Source organism: Erpetoichthys calabaricus, chromosome 12 (assembly GCF_900747795.2).
Source record: "Erpetoichthys calabaricus chromosome 12, fErpCal1.3, whole genome shotgun sequence".
NCBI lineage: Eukaryota > Metazoa > Chordata > Cladistia > Polypteriformes > Polypteridae > Erpetoichthys > Erpetoichthys calabaricus.
Genome location: NC_041405.2, coordinates 4,761,460 through 4,775,955, shown reverse-complemented (window position 1 = coordinate 4,775,955; position 14,496 = coordinate 4,761,460). Strand labels below are relative to the sequence as shown.

Here is a 14,496-nt window from a genome sequence, read left to right as displayed (position 1 = left end):
GAAAAAAGGTTATGAAATATAAAAATATCATAAATACTGTGCACTACTTTTATGAAATGGCCTGATCAGCACTCAGTTTGTTAAGTTCTTCTGGTTTTATTATTTCTTTGGTAATAAATAGAGTTCTATCTTTCTATTTATGTATACTCAAACTTTTCTCCAAAATCAATGTCTTATACTCGGAGTAATTATTATAAGAGCAACACACAGTGAGACGTAACGTTAAGGGTTAAAACCACAAGTCCGCACATTCAGGTCATTCTGTGACTCAGTTTATCACCCTGACCAAGTTATGCAAACTACTTCTGCTGCTAATGTAAAAAAGTATTATTATTATTAATAATAATGATAATAACAATAATAATGTGAATTGTGTACTATTTTGTGATCTTGTAAGTTATCTTAGACAAAGCTGACTGATGTAAATATAATTATAATAAAGTCATAATAAGAGCTGTCAGAAAAGCAGCAGCACTAATAATAACATTTACAAGTAATCAGAAAATGATTAATGAACCATAAAAATAAATAAGGAAAAAGTAAAAAACCAACACAAAAAATATGTCCAATTTAAAACTGGGGAATTTATTCCAACAATAACGGCAGTTCCAGTTTCATAATAAAGTTCTTATTTACAATGACTGCCTCTTCTAACGTCAGGATTTCTTTCACATGAAATGACATGTTTATTTCTATTCATAAATTAATTTAAACACATTAAATTCTTATTCAGGGTGGCCTACAGAAAAGAAATTGTGTGGACACTTTGTCAAGTCAAGTCAAGTCAGGGAGCCTGTACTGGTACAGCGCATTGCCAAACCCATTACACAACGAAACAACTCGGGATCCCAGCTGGCAACCCCCCCAGGCAGACACGCGGTCCAGTCCCCCCCCTCCAGAAATGACCCTCTATCTGCCACAGCCAGGTGTTATGTGGGCGACCCCTTGGCCTGGTCCAACCACTCAGGTCCACAATAATGAGTAACCTATGAGCTGATCACCCTCAGGGAAACGCGCCACATGGCCGTAGTGCCGTAACTGACGCTCCCTCACAATGCAGGTCACGTGACTCATTCGGGACTCCGTGAGCAACCAACGGTACCCAAGGATTTTCCAGAGAGACACAAATGATGAAGTCCAGCCTTCATCTCAGGTCACTGGATGGCATCCATGTCTCACAACCATATAGTAAGACAGGAAGCACCAGGACTCTAAAGACTTGGACCTTCGTCCTTTCGCATAGATATCGGGAACACCACACACCCCTTTCCAGTGACCTCATGACCCCCCCATGCTCTACCAATCTGCCTACTGACTTCACAGGAAGAGTCACCAGAGACAAGAATGTCACTGCCAAGGTAAGTAAACCTCTCAATGACGAGGTCGACACTCTCTCTGCAGACAGACACACTGCTGATGGCCGTGCCCAAGAGGTCATTAAAGGTCTGGATGTTGGTTTTTATCAGGACCCTCCAAAGCCCAGACACTCAGACTCCTCACTCAGTCTCTCAAGACCCCCTGATCAGAGCCTCTATTGACTCCGTGAAGATCACAGCATTGTCAGCAAAGTCAAGATTTGTGAATCTTTCTTCACCGACAGATGCCCCACAGCCGCTGGACCCCATGACCTTACCCAAAACCCAGTCCATTGAAGAGAGTAGGAGCAGAACACACCGCTGACGAACTCCAGAATCAACTGGGAAAAACGCAGAGGTCCTGCCTCCACTCTGAACAGCACTCACAGTACCAGTGTACAGGCCGGCCATGATATCCAGCAACCTCGAGGGGATCCTGAGAACCCTCAGGATGTCCCACAGGGCAGCTCGATCAACTGAGTCGAATGCTTTGCAAAAATCAACAAAGGCTGCAAAGAAACTCTACAGATATTCACGTTTGCACTCCATGAGAACCCTCAGTGCCATGATGCGGTCAATGGTCGACTTCTTAGGCATAAAACCAGACTGTTCCGGTTGCTGGTAGGTGAGCAAGTGATCACGGATCTTATTGAGGACGACCCTAGCAAGGACCATATCCGGCACCGAGAGCAGTATGATCCCTCTGTAGTTGTCACAATCCAGGTGATCACCCTTCCCTTTCCAGATAGGGACGACAAGTCCCATTTTCCAGTCAGTTGGGATGATGCCAGTCTCCCAAATGGAATCAAAGATTGCTTGCAATGCCAGGAGGACAGCCTTACCACCAGCCTGGAGAAATTCACCACAGATCCCTGCAGCCTTCACTACCCTCAGCTGTTTCACCACCTGTGCCATCTCAGTGAGACTGGGTGGTTCACAGCTAATTGGAGGATCAGCCTCAAGAACCGTGGACCCAGAGATATCCAACGTCCTAGCCGGAGGATCAGCTTTGAACAACTGCTCAAAGTAGCCAGCCCAGCGGGTTGAATTCTCCCTGAACCTCCAGCAAAAACCATGGAGCTGGTCATAGACTTGAGCAAGCAAGAAGAAGACCACACTTGTATTCTTGGAGAGGTTCAGCAGCTTTACATTTCTTGGAGACATCATCATGGATGACTTAAACTGAACAATAAATATGATGACTGTCATTAAAAAGGCTCACAATGTTCTTTACCTCTTTAGATATCTCCATCTCTAGTCATTGACTTCCACATGTAGACAGTAGACTCCATCTTGACTGGCTGTATAACATTCCTGGTATGGCTTCTGCTTAGCTGAGCTCTATAAATGGTGGTGAAGTCAACAGTGAAGTTTACAGTCACAGAGCTTTTTCCTTTTCCAGGCATGCATATGAACGGCTACCAGTATCGTTAAAAATGTTAGCCATTCAGTTTTCCTGGTGGCCCCCCAAACATAAACACTGTTACTAAAACAGTTTCTAAAATAAATGGTATTTTTTCCTCAAGACATTTTAGGACCACGCAGAATGTAAATATGTTAATAATAAACAAATACACAGCACAAAGATGCAGTGTCGGGTTGCGTCCTGGGTACTGCCAACATGGAGCTTCTACATAGAAGTCTTCCAGTGTCCTCCTATAGTCCAAAGACATGCGGGTTTGGGTAACTGATGATGCTAAGTGTGTGTGTGTGTGTTTCCCTCGTGATGGGCTGGTGATCTGTCCTGGAGTTGTTCCTACAGTATTTGCGCACGTTGCCTGATGGGATTGGCTCTCGCGACTCTGCCATGGTATGCGAGTTTGGAGGAGTTTAGAGCTCTGTCTGGAAGTTGATTGTGACAATACCGCTATGACTGCTAAACTCTTCTCATAAGACCGTCGATGTTCAGACCTCCCTTTGTGTATTCAAACCTCACATTTTGTACTTCCTATATCTGCAATACTTTACATTTCCTTACATTAAATTTCATCTTCCACAAATCTGCCCTCTTTGATGATTCAACGGATTCTTGATTATCTGTCAATCGTCCTAACTTGGTATCATCTGCCAACTTAACCAGCGTGTTATTTATACATATATCTTCAAAGTCCTTCTGATGATTTGTGCTGAAGACAATATCTGGATTACTTTTTATCATAAAGAGGTCATTTCCTGCAGAAAATATGGTCCACAAATAGCCTCAAATGAAGGTGTTAAAGGGCCTAAAGGGTCAAAAATACGGGTGAAAAACCCCAAAAGCTCAACCTCTTCCATATCAACATACCAAGACTCGTCGAATGATATTTATATAACTAGCCATGTGCGCCCAACTACGTTGTGCGTGTTAAAGTTGTCTGTGAAGGACTCCCTGTTTAAACGCGGCTGCCAGTCGTGAACTGGGCCCTTTGTCGCACAGCATTATAATTTTTTTATAAGAGAAACAAAATCACAAAACAAAACCCTTGGACATTGATTCGATAGGAACGGCCTACTAGGAATCACTGTCTGAATAGTAATTATGTGGTGGTGGAGGAGCATTTCTGGTTCTCTTCCCATGACTTACTGTATGGATGGTTAATCATAAGCGGCGTCTTCACGTTGTACAATCTCGCAGGTTGCTTTGTGGCAATCCAAAGAGTAAGGAAGAACCAATGCTTCTTTCTTGAACTCCAAACGCCGACTGATGGAAAATCACAGAAGTGTGTCCGACTTATATGTTCTACTCAATAAGGGCGCGCACAAAAAGGCGAGCTTCAAAAGGGCGACCTCAATTGAGCGCGGCGAATAAAGGCGTTCGTAGATAATTTAGTTCAAATGGCTCTGGAATATGTGAAGAGCAACAAAGGTGCAGATCTACTCTATTTATCTGCTTTGTACAATGCTATATACTGTATATTCTGCCGTTCTTTATTTATTCTGTAAGTGCCTTGAGCATGGGAAAGGCGCTATATAAATAAAATATTATTATTATTACTCGTAGTCGAAGGCTACACATTCAGAAAGGAGAAAACTATCAATGGGAAACACATCTGGAAATGCACTGAATACAGGATTGGAAAATGTTCGTCTCGCTTAGAAGTTCATGCATTAATTAATTGGATGTTTTGATATTCTTGCTTTCGCCTTTTTATACGTTCAATCATTGCCTTTGGCTAATAAATTTTCTGTAATACTTTTGTTGCGTTTGCCTTTATTCGATGTGCCCAATTGAGGTCGCCTTTTTGTGCGCGCCCTTATTGAAGGATACCGTGTCGGTTGAACATGAATTCGCGGACAAACAAAGATCAAGATCCAAATGAAGATTATATATAAAGATTAGTTAATTTAAAGCACAACAATTTGTTTAGTTTGAATGTCTGTGTTTTGAGGTGTGACTGGAGTACTACAGTCTTCAGTAGTATAAGCCTGGAGGAGATTCTTAATGCAATGCCTATGTTTTAGCTGTCTCTCTACTGCCATCTAGTGCTTCTTCTTCTAATTCATTTGCGGACAAACAAAGATCAAGATCCAAATGAAGATTATCTATAGAGATATGCGGGTTTCCTCGTATCAGTGAGTCAGGAGTAAGTTATTTCAAAGCATTCAAAAGTAATTCTTATGATCACAAAATGTAACATTCCGCCCGTTCAGCATCACCTCATCGGGTGTATTGAGGCCCAACGACTAAAATGGTGATTTTTTTAAAATTCTGAAATTCTACAGATGACCAGCTTGGACCTCAGTCCTTCTGTAACTCACATCAACACAACAGGCACATTTTAGACGTTCAAAATAAGGTTTGCGATGCTGCTTTCTTATCGCTTAATGTGTTGGGGAATCGGTGAAGGGCATTCCTATCCCTCACTACCCTCTAGCCGAATTTACAAGCCATACAAAAACCAGGAGTCACGTAGAGAAGAAAAAGAAAACACAACTGTATTATCGTAGTATTTCCCTCTACTTACCCTTTACCTGTCTTCTTAAAGGTAAGTGTACTCGTCAAGTTCATTATCGGGATGGTCTACTGTTGCACTTTAAGATGAACACACACACATAGAGCGATACGTAGACACACAACAGTGCCCCATGAATGACACACACACAGCGTCTTAATCTCTAGCACTTTAAACCACACAAGTGCTTTAGGAATAACGCAGCCTGTCACTCAGCACTTCAAGACTTATTATCGACACGAACGACATATAATGTTTTAATGATATCTCAGACCTAAATATTACTTTTGGTCTACAAGAATACATTTAAACATACAAAGGCTCAGCGTCCTTGACTATCGGCCATTTATCAGCCAAGAATACCTTACTTGATGTCCTGCTCCCTACTATTGTGTGGAGCTCTCACCCTCAGCCTTAATAAACCTCGCAGCACGGAGCGTATAGCAAACCTCCGGCTGCTCCAGGTGCTCCATGAAATCTAACTTATTACTTCAATCACTCTAGACATTAAGACAAAGCATAGAAAGTTAAAAGCAGCATGGTATTTATTACAGGAATAATAATAATACCACTGGAACAAAGAATAATAGAAAATAGGTACTGATAGTAATGTCTGGATATATATAGTCTTTAGAAAAAGCTTACGAAAAGTTAAAGATGACAATGATGAATGTCACAGGCGGCTTGTGATGTTAGCACTCGTAGTTGTTCATGATGCTTTTCTGACAACCAGTGAAGTCTTCGTCCCTTCTTCTTCCTCACTTCCTTACTCACTTACTCAGACGAGACATATTTATTCTAAAATTCTACTGGGGGATTTTGCAAGATGTGATTGTTAGATATTCCGATTGGCTGGCTGTCACTATGAAGAATGAATTCACTGTCCGTTTTCCCAAACAATAAAACTTTATGTTCTCTGAGGTGTCGCTATGTCCTCCTTTCCCAGGCTGTAAGTTAATTAGATGTCCATCCTTTCTCAGGTTATACAGTAATTGAGCCACCAGCATGTCTTTCTTTCTTTGTTGGAACAGCTGTTTTAAAAGTCAGATATAACTGGGAAGAAGACCTGCATTGATTGTAATGCACTGCGATTTTGTCCCAGCCACACAAAGACAGCCTGGCAGCGAGCCTGCCGCACATTCTTGGCAAACTGGCAGCCGCAGCATGCAGCAACAGACGTTTTATATGTGGAAACCATTGCTTTTCAGAAACTATGTTTTTTGGAAAAAAATATTCAGCCCTCAAAGAGTTAAACAAATGATGTGATTTTTAATTTAAACAGCAGAGATCACTACACTACCTTAAGTAACCTATTGAATATGCAGAGGTGTCAGATACTTTTAATAATGTACACAGTCTGATTTTTAATTTAGGCTTCATCCTAGAGCAAGGCCCATTTGTCGTATTTCCTTCTTCAGTTTTTGCTAACCTAAACTCTATATTTACACCTCTGGCAGTTTCACCATTTTAGGCCATTTATTGCATTTCTGCTGATTAACTTTGAAGAAAAACTGGAAAATCTGAGGTGTTGTAAAACTTCTGACCAGTAGTAGGTCTGCGGGTGCACTAGAAATGACAAAAAATAAAATAAAATAATTAAATAAACCAGAAGGAGAACAGGCAGGCAGTGGCCAGACGTGAACCTCAAGGGACATTCTTAAACTGTGCTAACGACTGTACCACCAGCCAAAAACTTTAAAAAGAAAACATGAAAGCTATCATTATTTTTAATTGCCGATACCTCCTGACTGATTTTTTTCCTGTCAATAAATAATTATGTAATTTCTTTTAACACTTTGTTAAAAAACAGAACAGCATATCGTTGTACTGATTTCGATTTATTGGAAATATTTCACCTTTAATGCATTTTTTTCCACATTTCCTATTGAGAAACATTTCAACTTGAAAACAGAATGCTGTTTGTACACGTCGAGGATGACAGATGGCTTTCATATAAATTAACAGTATGTGAGCAATTTCAACAACTGCCATTAGATGGCAGACCTGAGCAGTGAGCAGGCCAACGCTACAGAGAGAGAGAAAATGGAGACGCCGGGCTGAGGAGCCTCGCACAGAAGATCAGTCAGCGTTGGTACCTAAGACTTGAAGCTGTGGCTTTGCTAGCTGTGTGCAGCACTCTGCCCCCCCCTCCATTTTCACCCAAATAGCTTAAAAAAGCAGGGGTGGCAGTAGGGCTTGTCACCCTGCTCCTTGAAGGTCCCTTTATTGAGCTGCTTTAGACAGAAGGCACAGACAAAGTGTTCAGGGTGGAACTTGGCTCCCATTGCAGTGATGCAGCGTCCCGTGATCGGCTTCTCACACGCTGAGCACAGCGAGCCCCGGCTGCGATGGTAGTGGGTCTCACACAGCGGCTGTCCCTCATGCTCAAAGAAGGAGCCATTGATGAATGGGGTGTAACACTCCTGGGAAAAGGAAAGAAAAAGAAAGCAAAAAAACGGAGTGAGAGGTGGACCCAGATAGACAGAAAGAAAGAGAGAGAGAGAGAAATGGATAGAAAGAGAGAGAGAGATGGAGAGATAGACAGACACAGAGAGAGAGAGATGGAGAGATGGATAGAAAGAGATGGAGAGACAGAGAGAGATGGAGAGATGGATAGACAGACAGAGAGATGGAGAGATGGATAGACAGAGAGAGAGAGAGATGGAGAGAGAGAGAGAGAGAGAGATGGAGAGAGAGAGAGAGAGATGAAGAGATGGACAGAGAAAGAGAGAGAAGGAGAGATGGAGAGAGATGGAGAGACAGAGAGAGATGGATAGACAGAGAGAGAGAGAGAGATGGAGAGAGAGAGAGAGAGAGAGAGAGATGGAGAGATGGACAGACAGAGAGAGAGAGAGAAGGAAAGATGGAGAGAGAGAGAAAGAGATGGAGAGATGGATAGAAAGAGAGAGAGAGATGGAGAGATGGAGAGATGGATAGACAGACAGAGAGATGGAGAGATGGATAGACAGAGAGAGAGAGAGATGGATAGACAGAGAGAGAGAGAGAGATGGAGAGAGAGAGAGAGAGATGAAGAGATGGACAGAGAAAGAGAGAGAAGGAGAGATGGAGAGAGATGGATAGACAGAGAGAGAGAGAGAGATGGAGAGAGAGAGAGAGAGAGAGAGATGGAGAGATGGACAGACAGAGAGAGAGAGAGAAGGAAAGATGGAGAGAGAGAGAAAGAGATGGAGAGATGGATAGAAAGAGAGAGAGATGGAGAGATGGACAGACAGAGAGAGAGAGATGAAGAGATGGATAAACAAAAAGAGAGAGAGAGAGATGGAGAGAGAGAGAAGGAAAGATGGAGAGAGAGAGAAAGAGATGGAGAGATGGATAGAAAGAGAGAGAGAGATGGAGATGGACAGACAGAGAGAGAGAGAAGGAGAGATGGAGAGAGAGAGACAGAGATGGAGAGATGGACAGAGAGACAGAGATGGAGAGATGGACAGACCGGACTCTCACCCGACACACAAAGCACTCCGGGTGCCAGAGCACATTCAGTGCAGAGATGTAGTTCTCAAGGATGGGTTGGCTGCAGCCCTGGCAGCGTGTGGCAAACATGGCAAAGAAATCCTTCTGACAGTACTGCTTGCCATCCCGCTCATGAAAGCCTGAAGACAAACAGAAGACAGAGGTGACGGCCACATTTCCACGGATCATTCTAATCCAACTCCACCCGTGACCAGGCGCTGGCCTTACCTTCCTCACCAAAGGGCCGTCCACACTTGACACAGCAGAAGTGCTCGGGGTGCCAGTTCTTGTCGAGCGCCGTCACCATTTTCTGCAAAACAGTCAGAGTGCCGATTGTGTGATGCCACCTGTTGCTGTTCACACACAGTAAAGACGTCAAGGGGGCACAATTTCCAGCACAACAGAGACAGACAGATTAGGGACAGAGGACGGCACTTCCTTTAGGACAAACTGCCACAGATAAGCAGGCTAAAACGGACAGAATGCAGCACTTTGAGTGACATTATTTGTATGAAAATGTGCCACAGAAATAAATGTTGTTGTTGTTGTTTACAAAATGAAAATGGCCGAGAGCTCCTCATGTGTTCTAACGTTTCTTCTCGTAGCTTATTTCAACCCAAACAAACTGAATAAGCTCGTTTTGCCTGAACATTTACAAAATGTTGGTGTCCACAACTCAAATTTTGCATTAAAACATCACAAAAAAATTTCAGTTCACCTGCATTTGTCATTTTGCTCCATGTCACTGTGTCACTTTATTCACAGGTCCAGTCGCATGTGTGCTGTGTTGTTCAGTTAGTCAGATGACTGGCACTGAGGTGTCTGGTGGAGTGGAGCCACTGAGGGTCACTCTGATGGAGTCATTTAAATGTTCGTCTGTCAGTCTTGTTCTGAACTTTGACTTCATGACATTCATGTCAGACTCACAGAGGTGTGGAGACCCAAACAAAGCAGACACTTTCAGAGCTGCACTGTGAAGATTCTTAGTTATCAGGCTCTACGAAGCTCCAGAAATGCTGAGAATGCTGTGGAGACTTTAACTGCACATTATTTTGAAGGTTTACTAATATATAAAATATAAAATCCAATGTCTGTCTGCTTTAAACAACACAACTACTTACCAGATTTAGATTGAGGTTTTTTTCCATAATTTGCTTGAACATTCTGGTTGATTTTGTGACTTCTCTCATTACGCTGTGTATCATAGTTCACTTGCCCTACCGATGTACAGTATCTCACAAAAGTGAGTACACCCCTCAAATTTTTGTAATATTTTATTATATCTTTTCACGAGACATCACTGATGATATGACCCTTTGATCCAATGTCAAGTAGTCCGTGTCCAGCTTGTATCACAGTGTAAATTTGCTGTCCCCTCAAAATAACTCAACACACAGCCATCCATGAATGTCTAAACCGCTGGCAACAAAAGTGAGTACACCCGTAAGTGAAAAATGTCCAAACTGTGCCCAAAGTGTCTATTTTGTGTGGCCACCATCAACTCTCTTGGGCGTGGAGTTCACTGGAGCTTCACAGGTGGCCACTGGAATCCTCTTCCACTCCTCCATGACGACATCACAGAGCTGGTGGATGTTCAGAGACCTTGCGCTCTTCCACCTTCCCCACAGATGCTCAATAGGGTTTAGGTCTGGAGACATGCTTGGCCAGTCCAGCACCTTTACCCTCGGTGGTGGTCTTGGAGGTGTGCTTGGGGTCATTATCATGTTCAGTTTCCGAAGAGAGAGGGGATCATGCTCTTCTTCAGTGTGTCACAGTACATGTTGGCATTCGTGGTTCCCTCAATGAACTGTAGCTCCCCAGTGCCGGCAGCACTCATTCAGCCCCAAACTATGACATTCCCACCACCGTGCTTGACTGTAGGCGAGACACACTTGTCTTTGTACTCCTCACACACGCTTGACACCATCTGAACCAAATAAGCTGATCTTGGTCTCATCAGACCACAGGACATGGTTCCAGTAATCCATGTCCTTAGTCTGCTTGTCTTCAGCAAACTGTTTGCGGGCTTTCTTGTGCATCATCTTTAGAAGAGGCTTCCTTCTGGGACGATAGCCATGCAGACCAATTTGATGCCATGTGCGGCGGGCGCATGGTCTGAGCACTGACAGGCAGACCTCTGCAGCAATGGTGGCAGCACTCATCCGTCGATTTTCAAAAGACAACCTCTGGATATGACGCTGAGCACGTGCACTCAACTTCTTTGGTGGACCATGGTGAGGCCTGCTCTGAGTGGAACCTGTCCTGTTAAACCGCTGTATGGTCTTGGCCAGCGTGCTGCAGCTCAGTTTCAGGGTGATGGCAATCTTCTTGTAGCCAAGGCCATCTTTATGTAGAGCGACAATTCTTGTTTTCAGATCCTCAGAGAGTTCTTTGCCATGAGGTGCCATGTTGAACTTCCAGTGACCAGTATGAGAGAGTGTGAGAGCGAGAACAGTAAATTTAACACACCTGAGACCTGGTAACACTAACGAGTCACATGACACCGGGGAGGGAAAAGGGCTAACTGGGCACAGTTTGGACATTTTGCACTTAGCGGTGTACTCACTTTTGTTGTCAGCAGTTTAGACATTAATGGCTGTGTCTCGAGTTATTTTGAGGGGACTGCAAATTTACACTGTGATACAAGCTGTACACGGACTTCTTTACATTGGTGCAAAGTGTCATATCGTCAGTGTTGTCCCATGAAAAGATAGAATTAAATATTTATGAAGATGTGAGGGTGTACTCACTTTTGTGAGATACTGTATTCGCGTGAATCCGAGAGACACGCAGCAGGCTGAGGGCAGGGGTCTCTCCTCACTCACTCGCCAGCGTCAGGGTGTGTACCTTAACGCTGAGAGAACAACTGAATTCAACTTTGTCTGAAATTTAAAATAAAGTGTTCCTTAGGTCTTGATGAGTTTGAGTCCGGATCTTCTCTGAAGTGTACGCCACGTTGAAAAGAGAGATTGCAATTCAGATTGTGGATCGTGATATGATTTTTTGGAAAGATCGCCCGCCACCTAATTTGACTACTCAAGTTTTCAAATTTACGTAGGATTCATTAATCCTTTGGCGAGCTTCTTGGAAAGGGGTCTCGAGCTAGCGAGATGTTGGAGACCCCCTGCTCTAGCATCTCACACTGAGCCTCATCAAGGACCAGCTGAGAGTGGAACGCCAAACAGGGAGGCACACAGAAAGATGCCAGCCATGACGGCAGAGTATCACAGACCCAGTGGGGACAACAAGAGAAATTCCGTCCAAATAGTGTAAAGAAAAAGGATGGACACACTGGCATACAGAAATTGGCCAGTTTCAAAAAGACACGTTGATTTGCTACGTCCCCGATGGCACTGTGACGATGTCCATGCGCTGAGAATCTAATTCTGCCAATAAGAGTCCAACGGCAGTTAGAAAGACAGACAGGAAAGTTTAAGTTATGATGCCAAGGCCCTGAGCCTTCATCACGCCACAGTGAGGATATCCCAGAGAGAGAAGGTGACGAACAGAGGGCTGTCATAACAGACTTACGTCTAGGATGGGCTGGTTGCACAGGCCACAGCGGGGGGAGAAGAGCATGAAGTAGTCTTCCTCACAATATGGGAGTCCATCTTTCTCAAAGAAGTTGCTCGCGCCAATCTCTTTCTGGCAGTGTGTGCAGACAAAATGCTCAGGGTGCCAAGTCTGCCCGAGTGCGGTGACCACCTAAGGGCGAGATGTAGGGGTTACAGAATTGGGCGATCACACAAGAACCCCCCCCCCCCGTCCCCGTCCCACCCAGCTCCCTGCTCCACTGACCTGGCTGACTATGGGCTTTTGGCACGCGGCGCAGGTTCCCTTGGCGGTGGTCGGAATGCCTTGCCTAGTCAGGTCTGATTGGAGGAGGCCCAGCATGCTGTCCAATGAACCGCTGCTCTGAGGAGGAGGAGGGGCTGTCGGCCGAGGCGGAGTCACCGCGGGGGCGGAGCTGTTAGGAGAAGGCGAATCCTGTGTGGAGGGGTTGGGGCGTTACAAAGAGCGCACTTCGTTTTAATGACACCAACAGGCACACAGAAACACGGGTCATTAGATGGACAGACAAGGTGGCAGGGAGGTGAAGAGCAGCACAGGCACGCTGAGAAGCAGAGGAGCAGGTGGAAAGTGTGCACAGCGACAAGGACAGCCAGTTAAACAGATAAAATGGGAAGGGGGGGGGGATCCCATGCCTGGAGGTCCGTCGGTACTCCGGAGTTCAGTGGGTGCAGGTAGATCGCTGTGGAGGTCGGCTGAAGCGCTGGATCTGGGGGCTGAGAAAGAGAAAGAGAGAGAAAGAAAGAAAGAAAGGAGAAAGATAGAGCAAGACTGATCAGAACTGGTACTTGAGTCGGAGGGGCTTCAACAGAGCCAGGGGGTCAATCAGCCTGCTCCGAAAACTGCCGCAAGTGTGTCAGACCCTGGCTATGACGGGACGCAACACCTACATTTGTCTGGACCTTGAAGTCAGACAGGGAGGCCATCAGCTTGTCCAGTTCCAGGGTGGCTGCAGTGGCCGAAGGCTTCAGAGACTGTCCAGAGCTGGAAGGAGAAAATGAAAGTAGACGTCACCGAGCACTCCGAGTGGAGTTACCAGATTTGAGAAGAGCTGATTGTCACTGCTATCAGGGTGTTAACATCTATCGTCCCAGGGCAGTCAGTCACTTCCACCAATTAACTGACCTCTTAAACCAGAAACGTCACATTAAATATTTCTCATTTACAGAAAAGTAGGCAATAATCGTAATGCTTGGACTAAAAAAATATCATTTAAACTCCCATGGTATCCAGTTTATCCATCCATCCATCCATTATCCAACCTGCTATATCCTAAATACAGGGTCACGGGGGTCTGCTGGAGACAATTAACCAGTTTATAGAATCATATATTAAAAAAGACAATGAAAATGGTGTGCCTTTAAACAAACAGCACCTCTTTTTGTGATGTTAGGGGCTACATTTGAAGTTGATTGGTTGAATTTTAATGGCTATCCGTGGGGCGGAGTGGGGGCTCTGAGGTTTAGGGATTTGCCAGTTCGAATCCCATAAACACCAAAAGTGACTCTACTTCGTTGGGCCCTTAAACCTGCCATTGCTCCGTCCCGGGTGTGACGTTAATCTGTGTCCAGCCCTGCGTGTAGGCCCCCCAACTTACAGGCAGAATCGGCACTCCAGCCACCATAAAAAAACCTCCCAGTGCTCCACTCCATCTGAACTGCTTAGGTGTCACCTGTCACGTGGCTGGTCCTAATCTGGGGTCCTGAGTTGGTTTGTCATATGGTGGGTGTGACGATGTGCTGTATCAGCGCCCGCTCCTAACCTCTATCTAGTTGGTTTTATTGTAAGAATTACAGAAACCAAACCTCATCAGATCCACCAGCAAGGACGAGAGCCTGGTTCTGCCCCACTAACTCCACTCAGGGGCCATCTTAACAGCATTATGGGGCCCCTACTCGCAGAACACACAGGAATAAAAATGGAAATGGTCGATAACATTAAACATATATTTATTGTATTGGTACTTCCAACAAAATCAGCATTTAAACATTAAAAAACCGGCTGTACAGCAGTTTAAGAAGAAAAACCCCTCACAGATGAGTGCCTTACTTTAGTGTTCCCTAATTGTAATTCCAATTGATTTTGTCTTTTCTCTCTTCCTTCATCATGTAAAGCGACATTATTTGTATGAAAATGCGCTCTAGAAATAAATGCTGTTGTTGTGGTCG

The 14,496-nt window shown here is 44.4% G+C and overlaps 1 protein-coding gene across 2 annotated transcripts in view; it reads right to left on the bottom strand.

Annotated features, from left to right (window-relative positions):
• Positions 1-7,109: 7,109 nt before the first annotated feature.
• The window catches only part of LOC114642520 (transforming growth factor beta-1-induced transcript 1 protein-like), a 53,404-nt gene continuing 46,017 nt past the window's right edge, over positions 7,110-14,496 (bottom strand). For both annotated transcript variants that reach the window (XM_051934542.1, XM_051934543.1), the window contains 6 exons: positions 13,219-13,312; positions 12,557-12,745; positions 12,290-12,463; positions 8,987-9,068; positions 8,750-8,898; positions 7,110-7,710 (listed from right to left, as the gene is read on the bottom strand). In XM_051934542.1, coding sequence (XP_051790502.1) covers positions 7,444-7,710; positions 8,750-8,898; positions 8,987-9,068; positions 12,290-12,463; positions 12,557-12,745; positions 13,219-13,312 — 955 coding nt within the window. In that variant the 3' untranslated portion in view covers positions 7,110-7,443. The remainder of the gene's footprint in view (positions 7,711-8,749; positions 8,899-8,986; positions 9,069-12,289; positions 12,464-12,556; positions 12,746-13,218; positions 13,313-14,496) is intronic.